A 12,277-nucleotide genomic window follows, 5' to 3' on the forward strand; every position below is an offset into this window, starting at 1 on the left:
CCATTTCACAAACTACTCATGAGCTGGCAGGGCCTTTTCTCTCTCTCAGATGTGGTCACTGATTGCTGCCTTCTCAATGTTTGGGTTTTATTTAATCTTGAAACTGAGGATTAGATAAAACTGACCTGGAGCCCCAGGTCAGGTGCCCCACTGCCTTCCCATCCAGGTTGAGATGGGAAGGCAGTGGGGCACCACCCTTTCCATGGTGACCCCAAATGATGTGTCAGCTGCAGAATCCAACCCCCACAGTACATGCAGATGCCCGAGGACTGTGCTTGCCTAAGCTTTTGTTGGTGTGTCCTTGATTTCCCAACCCTGAACAGACCGGTCGCTCCAATGCATTTCCTGCTCTTGTGAGAGATCCATCCCATTCGAGGGGTTGAATCAGTCCTGGGAGCAGGTGCTGGCATCATACCTCCTTGGGAAGCAGCAGCAAGGGTCAGCATGGGGAGAGGCAGCTGCCCAAGTGAGCCAGGGCAGGGGCAGGGCTGTGTTCCCAACGTTCGGGTTTTCCGGCTTGGTTGCGTGTCCTACCCCGTGCTTCCCAGCTCTGATTGTGAAAGGGCTTTGTGAAGCTCCTTGAAGTCTGACTGTATGTAGCCAGGGGCAGCTCCATGAGGTACCCTGGTTCCCCTCATCTCCTCCTCCCCGTTGCTTTTCCCTTCTCCTTGCCGATGGTGTGGGCGATGGGGCCGCGTTGGAGCTGAGCTTAGCCCTGCTCCTGCTGTCCCTTGGCACGGGGGGATGAAAACAGCCCTTTCAGCCTAGTAATTCCCAAATATTATTCCAAGTCCACCCAGTTTCTCCTGAACTGGTCGTCAGGCACTCTATAAATATCTCCAGCCTTTCCAGGGTTTACCATGGGCGGGTGTTGTCCTGGGCTGGGATGTGAGGGCAGGAGGGTGTTGGTGGCTGTAGGTCCTGCACTGCCGGTTCAGGGACAGCAGCTGCTGCTGGCACTGCTGAGTCCTCTGAAACCCTGGCAGACTGCTCGGAGTGCACCAGCACAAGTCAGAATTTTAAATCTACATTTCAAAGTCCTGTTATTACTTACTATGTTTTAATTGCTTCCCCTGCCCTTCAAATCAAAGTACAGCCTGTGGTGGAGAGACACCTCGATGGGAGCCGGGCTGGGGGCGGAGAACACCCACCGGATGGATCTGCCCCACCAGGGAAGGGTCCCGCGGCGATCCCAGCCTGCCGTGCCTGGATCTGGTTGCATACCAGCCGGGCGTGCGAGGGGCAGAGCAGCCGAGGGCTGCCAGGCATTGTGGTGGGAAGAAGGAGAAAGGAAGGCAGGCTTAGAAAATTCCTTGTGCATCCTGGTATAGGGAGCATGTGCCAGCACACGAGCTGCCAGCAGCAGCTGTAAGCGCTCAGGAACAGCAGGGAGGATGTTGACTGCAACAATGCATCAAGGCTGCGGTTTGTAGCCTCAATAGTCAGGCAGTTAACTTTTTTTTTCTTTTTTTTAACAAAGACATTTTGATTGCCAAATCCATAACCATTAGCAGCTGTGGTTTCGAGCTGTTCCTTCCTCACACGTTGCAGTCTAGACCTGACAGGCTTTCAAACAAAAGTTTGGCTGACGGCTTTTGTTTGGATTTCTTTGTGATCCTACTTTTTTCCTTCTTTTTGTGTTCTGTTGATTTGAATTGAACATCAACATGTATCCCTTTGCTAACACAGCCTCTGTGGAGCAGCTCTGCTGCATCCCTGAGCTCTTTCATGGCCAAGGACAGCTTGTAGTGTTCTTTGGGTGCATGTTCTGGATGTTTCTGCCTCAAGCTAGAAAATTTGGCATTTTTAGAGACTTGAATTTGCTTTAGGGTTTCTGTTTAGGAAAATGTTACATTTCTCATGGGCCAAAGGCTGGCTGGCCTAGGACCTTAAAAGATGATGCTTGGGAACATGCTTAGAGTTGGACGTGTGATGCAAGACTGTGTCATGAGGGTGATCAAAACTCAGTGAAGTGCTTGGCGCTCTGCAAGCACTTTTCAGGACTGGAGGGCTGAATCAGGAGGTGACACAGTGGTGGTAAACCTGGATCTGCTGTTTGCTGTTGGGTGTCACCTTTGGGTGAATGTGCCCTGGAGCACTCAGGGTGGAGGCTGTCTTGGGAAAATTGGCTGGATAATTCCCCAAAGGGAACGTCCTTGTAAAGAGATGATGAAGACCACTGCTGTCAGAACAACAGACCAGGAGCTGATGCTCCTAAACCACTCTCCTTGGGAAAGTGACAGGCCAAATGTGGCTAGGGTACATTGGCATCACATCCAATTAAGCATTATCTCACATTTGATGGCTTCATTTCTCCTGGATCCGTGTTTATGGTGCAGGCATTGCTGCAAGTGCCCTTATTTGGCCGCAGCACCCCCATCACTCCCAAAAAGCTGCCCATTTTCTTTTTCCCTCTTGCAAACCACTGAAGAAATATTTTCTAGCTGGATGGTGAGCAATTTCCCTCTGGAGAGGAGGAGAAAATGGCTGTTTAGTAGTTAATTACCTGTTACGTGTCTCTGACAGCGATGAAGCTTATGAGGCATGAAAGAAGAGCGGATCCGCCTCTCCCACAAATCACCAAGAAAAGAGGGTGAAGGAAGTTGGGCTCCAGGGGATCCCTTGCATCCCACTCCTCTATTTGCACGTGGCCAAAGGGTGTCTCCAACACCCAGGACGAGCCCAGTGTGTGTTTCTGCCTGCTGGGCGGCGCTGATTTATTGCCACTGCTGGATCCAGCAGCCCCGCTCTGTCAGAGGAGATGCTGCCTCCACCAGGATGATTTTTTCCCCTTTGAATGCATTTTATGGTGAACTCTCTTGCCAACACATGGGGTCTGCTTGCTTTTATTCTTTCCAGACAGTGTTGCTTTCCAGTGCTGTCTCTTTTATTTCAAGGCTCTTGGAGAGCAGCAGGGAAATGAAGGCTGGAGCGGGTGTCCTGGCCCAGCGCTGCCTGGCAGAGCGAGCCGTGTTTTCCCTGTTGTTCACCGAGGAGCCACGCCAGGAAAATGATTCACCCCTTTCCATCATGAACCTTGCAGAGCATCTCAAGTACCTCCTCGCTGCTGGTGCCCCCGGCAGCTGTAAGATGGAGAGAGTGGCAGTGGCCAGGGGAAGGACCACAGGTTCCAGCGTGCAATTCTCCGCCGCGCTCCGGCTAACCGGGATGTGCACTCCCATGGCAAGGAAAGCAGAGGAGAGCTCAGGCTGCATTGCAGGGCTCCATAGGCTGGCGTGTGTGAAACCAGGACTATTCCCACCCCTTTGTGTCTCGAGGCCTTAATGAGAGCAAGAATTCTCCTGGAGGGTCGCTGAAGAAGCTGCCGGGTGCAGTGGGGCTTTGTGCTGTGCGGAGCTGCTGCTCCACGCACGCGGCGCCTTTGTTCCTGCCTCGGATGCACCGGAGCAGAGCTCATCTTGTTAGTGATGGTTTGGCTTCCCCCCAGGACGTTTTCCTTCTGCTCTTTCCATTCCCCTGCCTTCGGGTCACGCCACTTGGGTTCAAGCCAGTGCAGCTTATTGGGAAGGGGTGCAGCAATTGAGGGGCTTGGGATGGCCCTTCTCCATGTTTTTTTCTCCTGTGGTGATGGAATCAGGATGAGCAAAGGGTCCCAAATGCTGCGTTGGTACCAGTGATGCTGGGTGAGCCTGCATGGCCCCAGCATCCTGCTGCAGGCTTTACCTAAATTGGGAAAGAAAAAAGTGTAACAGATTGGTGTGGGGGGGAAAAATATAGCAGGATTTTTTTTTTTTCTCAGATGTCAGAGAAGGTGGGTTTGTGTCTCTGCTGGCTCCGAGCTGGCTCGTCCCCTCCTTTGCTCTTTTGCTGTGGGCTGTGGAGCGGGAGGCTGGCAGCCCTGCTGCTATTCCTGGTGGTGACAAGCTGGTGATGGGAGACGAGGGATGGTGAAAACAAAGTGTAGGGAACATTCATTAGCAATTATCCCTGCTTGCAGCTTGAGCTGTGTGGCTGTTGGGTACATCTGATAGCCACTTAATACATGTTCAAAGCACTGGCTCTGGCATGAGGGTGAGTCTGGTGGCTGGTTTTTGGAGGAGCCCAGCGCTCAGCTCCCTTTTCCAGCTTCATTTAACCTTGAGCTCTTCCTGCAGGTGTTAAACTGCCTTGAGATCTGCTTTTCTCTTCCCTCCCATCTAATCTCCTCACAGCTGGGGTCTTCCAGACCTGTTAGCAGCAAAGTGAAGCCCAGCTGGAGAGGTGGGATGAGCAGGGGGGGCAGTGGTTGTGTGCAGGCTGTGCGTAGAGCGCGTCTGTGGGGTGTTGGTGTGAAGCAGTGGGAGGAGCAGCTCTTGGTGAGCCACATCAGCTGTTTGCAGCCCACAGAGACCACTGGCCTCCCACCTGCCTTGCTGCCTGCTGACTACAAGGTGGCAGAAGGTGTGAAAGGGGGCTGAATCTTTTTTTTCACACTGTACTTGCATTGCATAACCTCTCTCTATCGAACTTCTCTGGTCATCTGCAGGATTGGAGAAGGGTAGGTTTGGCTCCTTTTTGAGGGACGATCTGGTCTCTGGACTGTGTTTTTTGTATCCACCTTCTAAATGCCAAGTTGCTTCCAGGTAGAGGCAGTGTAAAGCCTGGAGTACCAGCACCTATCTTATTAACACCCCAATATGAGAGAGATGAGTGCTGTTGAATTTAGGAAGGGACATCCCCCATCAGACTCCTGGCTGGGTTTGATTCTTGGTCTCTGGAAGAGAGGGAGCATGGTTCCCTCTGAACTGACCTTTTATTTGAAAAATTGCTCTTGGAGATTGTCTTTAGGGATCACAGAATCCCAGACTGGTTGGGGTTGGGAGTAACCTTAAAGTTCATTTCATCCTGTGCCATGGGGTGAAACACTCCTTCCACTAGACACAGTTGCCCCAAGGCCTGTCCAACCTGAACAATATGACAGGATATGCTCTGTCCTCTCCCTCTGCCACACCCGCTCTGGGTTTTGGGCTTTTGTTCCAAGCTCAGGTTTACTGAAGAGACAATGGGCTACCTGTGGGGTGGAGTAGTTGGGAATAAATTTTTTCTCTGTCTCCTAAATTTCTGGCTTTTCAGACAGTAGAGTAATACGACTGACCTTTCACAGCAGAAAGAGTGAAAAATTAGGTTTTGGTACTTAAATTTGGGCAGCTTTGAACAATGTAACAGAAATAGACCTGTTTGGTGTCTTGATGGCAGCATGTCCTCTGAGAGTGGAGCTTCCTAAATTTCTGTGGGATGAATAAATGGAATGTAGTCGTGGAAGGGACTGGGGCAAGAGGGGAGCTGGGCTGTTGGCTTGGCTCAGCATCTTGTGGGAGCTCAGCCTCATCTTCCTCACCTGACTCTGGGCAGGGAAAAGGGTTATGACTCTTTCTTGGCTCCAGCCCACAGGAATATTCTGGATTTTTGTTCACCAAGATGAGATAAGAGGTTTCTGGGGTAGGTACAATGGGAAGCCATAAATGCAGTGGCTGGATGAGGGGCTCCTTCCCTGCCTCCTGAAGTGAGATGCCAGAGGAAGGACCAAAGCTTTTTGAAATGAAGGACACAAAAGGATTTGGCTCACACATGCACCCTGGGAGCAAAGATGAAAGGCTGTGGTGTACAAGCAGGAATTCAAGTCACAGTTGTGGCATCCACCTTGGCCTTGAAATTGGATTGAGTGGAAGCTGTTGGAGCTGAAGGCTTGATCCTGGCTTTGAATGAAAGCTGCTAGTGGAGAAACCAGACCTGGGAGATGTTCCTGGGTTGGGGCTGTAAGAGGTGTGAGGGGGAACATGGTGGTGCCTAGGTCCACCTGGGAGATGTGGCTGAGGGGATTTGGGAAGCAGCTGTATTCCAGCAGCAGGACCTTTGCAACACACCCGTCCTGGCTGCCCCACCTGGCTGAAGAACCCATGGGCTGAACCAGGTGTAGTGGAGCAGGAAGGATCACCTCTGCAGCCAGGTTTGGGTAGCCTTTGGTCCTCCAGCCTTGAAGGACCTTGCTCCTTTGGCTTGTCCTCAGGTCCCCCAGCCACGGAGGTGCCACTGGTCACCCGGTTGATGCGGAGAGCGACAGAGCAGTGCCAGCATTTCACACTCTCCAGGCATTGACCGGGGTTGTTCACACTGGCTCTTCCTAACTTCCAAGATCCTTCCCTGCAGATGGGAAATGAAAATCCTTGGCATGGGCATGGAGCAGTGGAAGCAAGTCAAGTAAGGTGACTCAGCCAAAAAAGAACAGAGAGGAAGAAACCTGTCCAAGGCTGGGTTGGTGCAGCAGGGCATGGGCACATGGTGCGGATCAGGGCGGCTCCTCCTTCCCAGCACGGAGCTGCGTGGAGCAGCTGAGTGCTTGTACTTCTCTTTTACTCGGTGCACAGCTCTTACATGCTGTTGTAAAATGAGAGGGCTTGGAAACGTTTCCCCTGGTTGATCCAATCCCAGCATTGGGCTTCTGTAAATCTCCCTGAACTGCTGGCAATGCTGCCAAACCCTGCTGCAGTGTGGGGAGAGCAGGTCGCTCCCTGCTTCCCTTGCCGTGCCCAGCTGTTCCAGGGCAAATCCAAACTCATTTTGGCAGGTCGGTGAGAGCTTTTCAAACACTCAGCCTAGGAGTCATTTGTTAGTAACAAATGGGGGATTTGCCAGGACACGCAGCTCCATCTGGTCTGGCATCCTGTCCCCTCCAGCAGCCTTGATGGATCTGCTTGAGGAAGGCAGGGGAGCAGGAAAAAAAAGAAGGCATTTTTCCCATGGAAGGAAAACCACTTCCGCAGTCTGTTTGAGCAGGGTTTCCTGGGCTGGAGCATCCTCATGGCATGTGCTGGCCTCAGCGCCTGTCAGCACCAGCTCTGCAGCTCATGGACAATCTGAGGTGAGAGCTGAGACATGCATTTTTTATGACTGTTTTGCATTTCACCTCTGAATGCCAGGGAGACTGAGCTGCAGCCAGCTAGGATCTTGGTGTGCTTCTTGCATGGAGTGGGTTTTTTTCTCCTTTTTTCCCACATGGTTAATGAGAGAAACAATTTTAGAGGTCTTTTTCCAATGTAAATGCTTCTGTGATGCTATAATCTATTTATTCCCTTCCTATAAAATTCCTCTATGTCTTCAGTGTGTTAAAATCCCTCCACTGACTCTGTGAATGGAGCCAGCTCTGAGCTGGCCTCTCTGAGCTATCACCTTGGTATGTAGCAGGTGTGTTGCTCACCCTTTATATGCAAGTGAATATCCAGGAATGCATGTCCCACAGCAGGATTGTGCACACTCTCCAAATCTCAAATCCTTGTGTTTGGAATTGAGCTTTGTGGGGAACATTTGGGGATGTATCTGTAGCTGGGACAGCTGGTGGTGACCATCTTTCTGGTGGTTATTTCAGGCTGGGTTTGGCAGGTTGTTTTGGTTGTGGTGCTGGTGTGCTGTCCATGACCACTTATGGGTTAGTGTGAATATTCACATTCCCGGTCATCTGAATCCGGGGATGCATCAGGCTGAAAATCTGTCCCTTGTTTGTCCCTGTGAACAGGTGGGCTGGTGATGGTAGGGCCCAGAACACCTCCCTCTCGGCACCCCAGGGTTCTGATCAGCCTAAATCAAGTGTAAAAACCACAGGGGTAGCACAGATTGGTGCTAAAGGGGGCTGAAAGGGGTTTGGGAACACCCAGGGTGAGCGGATCCAAAGAAGCAGCGAGCTCCAGCAGAGGTGGGGTGAGAAGAACCTGAAAAAGGGTCTTGCAGAATAAGACCCAAACCTGGAATTTTTTTGGGTTTTTCCATTAGAAGTTCTTGAAGTGGTTTGGTCTGAGCTGCTACAGCCTCCATATAACCCATTTCTTGGCTAAGATCTCTCTGTTCTTGCCCACTGAGCTCTTTCTGTGCCCATGCAGCCGTCCTGACTCTGCTCTCTGTGTCTCTCCGTGTTTCACAGTATCCCGACCTGAGCCAGGAATCTGGGTCTCCATTTGTCTTTATCTGCACTAATCCCCAGGAGATGGTTCTGAAGTTTCCCATCAAAGGAAAACACAAAATCTGTAAGTAGTAAAGTTTCCCCAGGTGCCCCCCCAGCCCTCGGAGCCGGCTCCCCTTGCCACCCCAGCTTGCCGTTGCCAGATGAGTTCCCAGCCTTCACCGTCTGCTCTTTGATCTGGAGGTGTTTGTTTAATGGCTCGAATACATCTGCAATATTTTTTGTGTTCAGTTCCCCTTTCCCCAGATGTTGCTTCCTTCCAAATACACGCTTCTTCCTGCCTCTGCAAACACTCGGGGAGTCAAAGAGCAGTTGTGTCGGTGGCCGATCTGCTGCCAGCACTAGCCTGGGTCAGGATTGGAGTTGGTGCAGCAATGCCCAGGTAGATCCAGGCAACCTCCGTGTCCTGTAGTTCCAAATCACGCTCTTGCCCCTGAGGACAGCGAGGGCTCGAGCAGCAAGAGCTGCAGGGCCAGATGGATGCTCCCCATCTGCAGGCCGGTGGGATGGGATGTCCTGGCAGAGCGCACGGGGAAGTGCTGCAGCATCTGTCCGCGCTCCGCTTGCCAGTGTTGTTAGTCCCTTTTACGAGCCACCAGCCCCTCCACAGGCTGCCAGTTATTCCTGCCCGCTGCTATAAAAAGGATGGAGGAGGGAATGCGGCAGCTGGGGAGCCCGCAGTCAGCTCCGTCCTTATTAGCAGCCTCCCCACCACACAGCCTGGGGAAGGCACCGCACGCGCTTGCAGGGGATGTGAAAAATTAATTTGACGGGCTAAAAGCAGCAGAAGCAGGAAGAGTCTTGGCTGTTTATTTAGCAGAGCTGACAACTGGGTGATCTCCCTCCTTTCCACATGGATCCTTGGGCTAGTACCTGGGGCTCAGGAGTGCTGGGATTTCTCAGGACTGGTTAATAAGGGCTTTTTTGAAGCACAGCAGAGGGTTATTTTTATTGGTTTTGAGGGTCTTTTTCCCTGTCTGTTCGGGGAAGTACCTTTCTCCCACAGTTGGGTGTTGGGATGTCCTGCAAAACCCTTTGGTTTCTTCCTTGCCTTTCTGAGCAGCAAATGGAAGGTGTATTCAGCCAATGCCGACCAATGCTTGGAGTCCTGCAAGCACTCAAATCTCGCTTATGGTCCTCCCCCTAGATGGGTTATTCCGAGTGCAAGTGAGCAGGCAGGAGTAATTTAGGATGCAAATCTTGGCTGTGGGTTAGCCTTGTGGCCCTTGTGTGCTGGTGCAGCCACTGCATCCATTTTTTCTCTTGTTTTAACCTCTCCTTTGCTCTCGCCAGGCTCTTGTGCTCCTTCACTCCCACCTCTGCCTCTGTCTGGCCGTGGCTGGGAGAGGGCGAAGCTGCTCTGCAGCTCCTGCGCGTCTGCCTTGCCGGGTGCAGGTGCTGCCAGTCCCCTCCCCATCTGTCACATCATCTCCTTTGTGTTGTGACACTTCCCTGCTTGGAGAAGGATCAGTCTAACAGCCTGGAAGGAAGCCGGCTGTGCTGGCGGCTGCCTGTGCTCCCACTCGTGCTGCTGGCCCTGCCTTCCCTGCCCTCCATCCCAATAGGAGCCGTCACAGGAGCAGCACAGCAGGGCTGTGGAGCTGCGTGTTCACCTCCCGGAAGGGACATGGTCCGTCTGGGTGATGTTTATGACAGCCTAGGGAAGGAGCAGGGAAGCCTTTGACCTTTCATCGGCGCAAGGCGCTGTTTTAATAGAAGCTGGCATTGCAACCCAGGCAGTCAGAAGCTTAATTCTCCCAGCTGGAAGCTGAGCAGAGGGAAGGTGCCAGCTCACATCCCCACTTGGGCTTGCTGGCTGCCCTGGTCTCCTTGAAACCTGGCTCAAACCATGACAAAATGCCAGTTTGTCCTGTTGGGAAGCCAAGCCAGAGCAGTTTTCCTTGCCAGATAGCAGCATGGACCTCTCCACAGTGACATCCGGATGCTTCTCTGTTGCAAATTGTTTCTAGCAGCCTGGGGATGGGAAAAAAGCCCTAACATGGCTCAAGTTTTGCTGCCAGGGTAATTGTTTTTGTGGAAGGGGTGCACAGTGTTGCATCTGGGAGCGCAGTTCTCCCCAGATACGTCCCCATGTAGTTTTACTGCACGAGGACAAAGCTTGTTGGCCTTTCTCATGGGAAATTTCCTTGAATCCAGGCAAAGCTACCCTGAGGCATCGATTAGAAGCCTCCCTCCAACAGCCAGTGGCTGGAAGAGTGAAGAGGAGCAGAGGACATGGTGTGAGACAAGAGGCCTTGAATCATTGAGCAGAAAGAGCTAGGAACCCTGAGGCTTTGCCTTATTTTTAGCCTTTTCTTAAAGGTTACCTGTGTGGTGTTTGGTGTTTGTGAGCTGGAAGAGCAGACTAACCTCCCAGTGTTTTTGGGGTCCAAGAGAAGCAGGCAGGCACATGAAATATAACAGCCCTGGTGACAGTAGGTGGTGTTGGGGGACCAGAGTATGGAGAGAATGTGAACTTGCTGCCTTTCTCCTGCCAAAACCACCCCTGGCAGGGGTACAGGGTGGTTTGACACACTGCTGGGCTGGCTCAGCCTGCTTAGTGCCAATGACTGAAAACAGCAATTGCAAGGAGGGTCCTTCTTCCCCGTCCTTAGGCAGTGGGGGGAAAGTCTTCTCTGGGTGGCCAAGGAGATGGAGGATCTCCCAGAAAATCTTCCAAGCCATGTTTCAGTTTGTGGATCTGTTTCAGTTTGGTGATCTGCAAACTGTCTTTGTTGAATGGGAATTGAGAAGTTTTCTTGGTTTGAAGAGAAGGTGATGATCACTGGCTGGTTAGGAGCCATTTTCTCTGGAGAAGCACCTGCTTCTTATGGCACATGGACATTTACCAGCAGATTTTGGAGCAGTGGCCGAAGTAGAACTTTGGAGCCTGGTGTATGTATCTTGCCCTATCTCTGTTTCCAGCTACAGAGACAGGATGAGGCTGGCATTTGGAGGATGGGAAGATGCAGGGAAGCAGCAGGAAGGCAAGTCCTGGGGAGACGTGGCATTTGAGGAGAGGAGGTGACAAGTGTTGGTTGCTGGCAGAGCCTCTCTGGGAAGTTGGCTCTGGGAGCTGGGAGAGCAGGAGCATCCTTGCATTTTTACAGACAGGAAGAAAAGGACAAGGACACTCCTCTGAGGAAGCACATCACTATGCTTGGCTTCTGGCTTCTTCAGCAGGAGTTGCTGAAAATCCCATGTTCTGGTGTCCTGCTTCTCTCCTAGGTGGGAAAGTAGAGCTTGCAGTGAAGCCCCCAAGGGCTATGAAGGACAAGGAAAAGGCAGTGTTTTCTCCAGGTCCCACTGGAGCTGCTGGCTGAAGTTTTCCTTGGTGGCAAAGGCAGCACATGGCCTTGGAGACCAGCAGCCTGACACATAGCAGCATGGAGCAGGTGTCCCCATCACACTGGGTACCCATTGCACCATCATCCCAAGCTGAGGGTTTGTTATCCCCAGTCCTGCCTCTTGCCACACCGTGGAGAAACATGTCCCTGGCATGCTGCTGGACGGTTCCCCATCTCCTCTGAGCATCCTGTGGGCAGGCACAGGGATCGGTTTCCCCCCTGGTAGTGGCAGGCGAGTGCTGGATGTTAATTTACTCCTCTCCTCGCTGGATTTCTCCCTCTCCGGCGTCTCTTGGCCCGTCGGACACGCTTGCCCCTGGCTCCCCGGTGTCGCGCCTGCAGAGGGAGGCCGCGGCGGCTGGAAACGCCTGGCTCCTCAAGCAGGATAATTGGATGTGACAGGAACACACTAACTAGGAGACCTCGCTGCCTCCAGCTCATTTGCATTGCAAATAGCATTTAAAAATAAAGAGTGATGAGGGTTTGTTGTGTTTTTCTTTTTTCTTTAATCCCCTCTTTACAGGGAAGCTGGATGCAAAGATCCATCAGGGAGCGAAGAAGGGGTTAATGAAGCAGAAAGCCGTGGGGTGAGTGCTGGGGAGCAGCACTGGTTCCCATGAAGCACCCAACTGCCTCTGAAGGGAGCCAGGATGGTCTTCAGCTCTGGAAAGCAGGTGCAAGATGGATCCCTGATCTCAGATTGTGTTTAGCTATTGCCTTCTCTCTTGTATTCCAAAAGTATTAAAAGAGACTTGTTTTCACCATGACCTGGCCCAACAGCCCTGTGCTTCCAGGGAGGTCTCGCGCTGCAGACAAGGGTGGGTGGGAGATGGAGCTTGGCAGAATGCAGTTCTGCAATCTCCAGCACCCGCAGGAGCAGTGGGTCCAGAATGGGCATGGGGAGCTTTCTGGTATCAGGCAGCCCAGCTGCATCCTGGTTTTGGCAGGATCTCCCTCTCCAAAAAATACTTTGAGGTGT

The 12,277-nt window shown here is 52.2% G+C and overlaps 1 protein-coding gene across 2 annotated transcripts in view; it reads left to right on the forward strand.

Moving 5' to 3' along the window:
- The window catches only part of TRIP4 (thyroid hormone receptor interactor 4), a 28,169-nt gene extending 16,104 nt beyond the window's left edge, over positions 1–12,065 (forward strand). Inside the window, exons 12-13 of one of the 2 annotated variants that reach the window (XM_021554199.3) lie at positions 7,913–8,015; positions 11,822–12,065. In XM_021554199.3, coding sequence (XP_021409874.3) covers positions 7,913–8,015; positions 11,822–11,889 — 171 coding nt within the window. In that variant the 3' untranslated portion in view covers positions 11,890–12,065. Of the gene's footprint in view, positions 1–7,912; positions 8,016–11,179; positions 11,781–11,821 lie in introns of those variants that run through there. The other variant, XM_085588633.1, reaches the window with a different exon arrangement.
- The last annotated feature ends 212 nt before the right edge of the window (positions 12,066–12,277 follow it).

This window comes from Lonchura striata, chromosome 10 (genome assembly GCF_050655825.1).
Source record: "Lonchura striata isolate lonStrDom1 chromosome 10, ASM5065582v1, whole genome shotgun sequence".
NCBI classification, from domain to species: domain Eukaryota; kingdom Metazoa; phylum Chordata; class Aves; order Passeriformes; family Estrildidae; genus Lonchura; species Lonchura striata.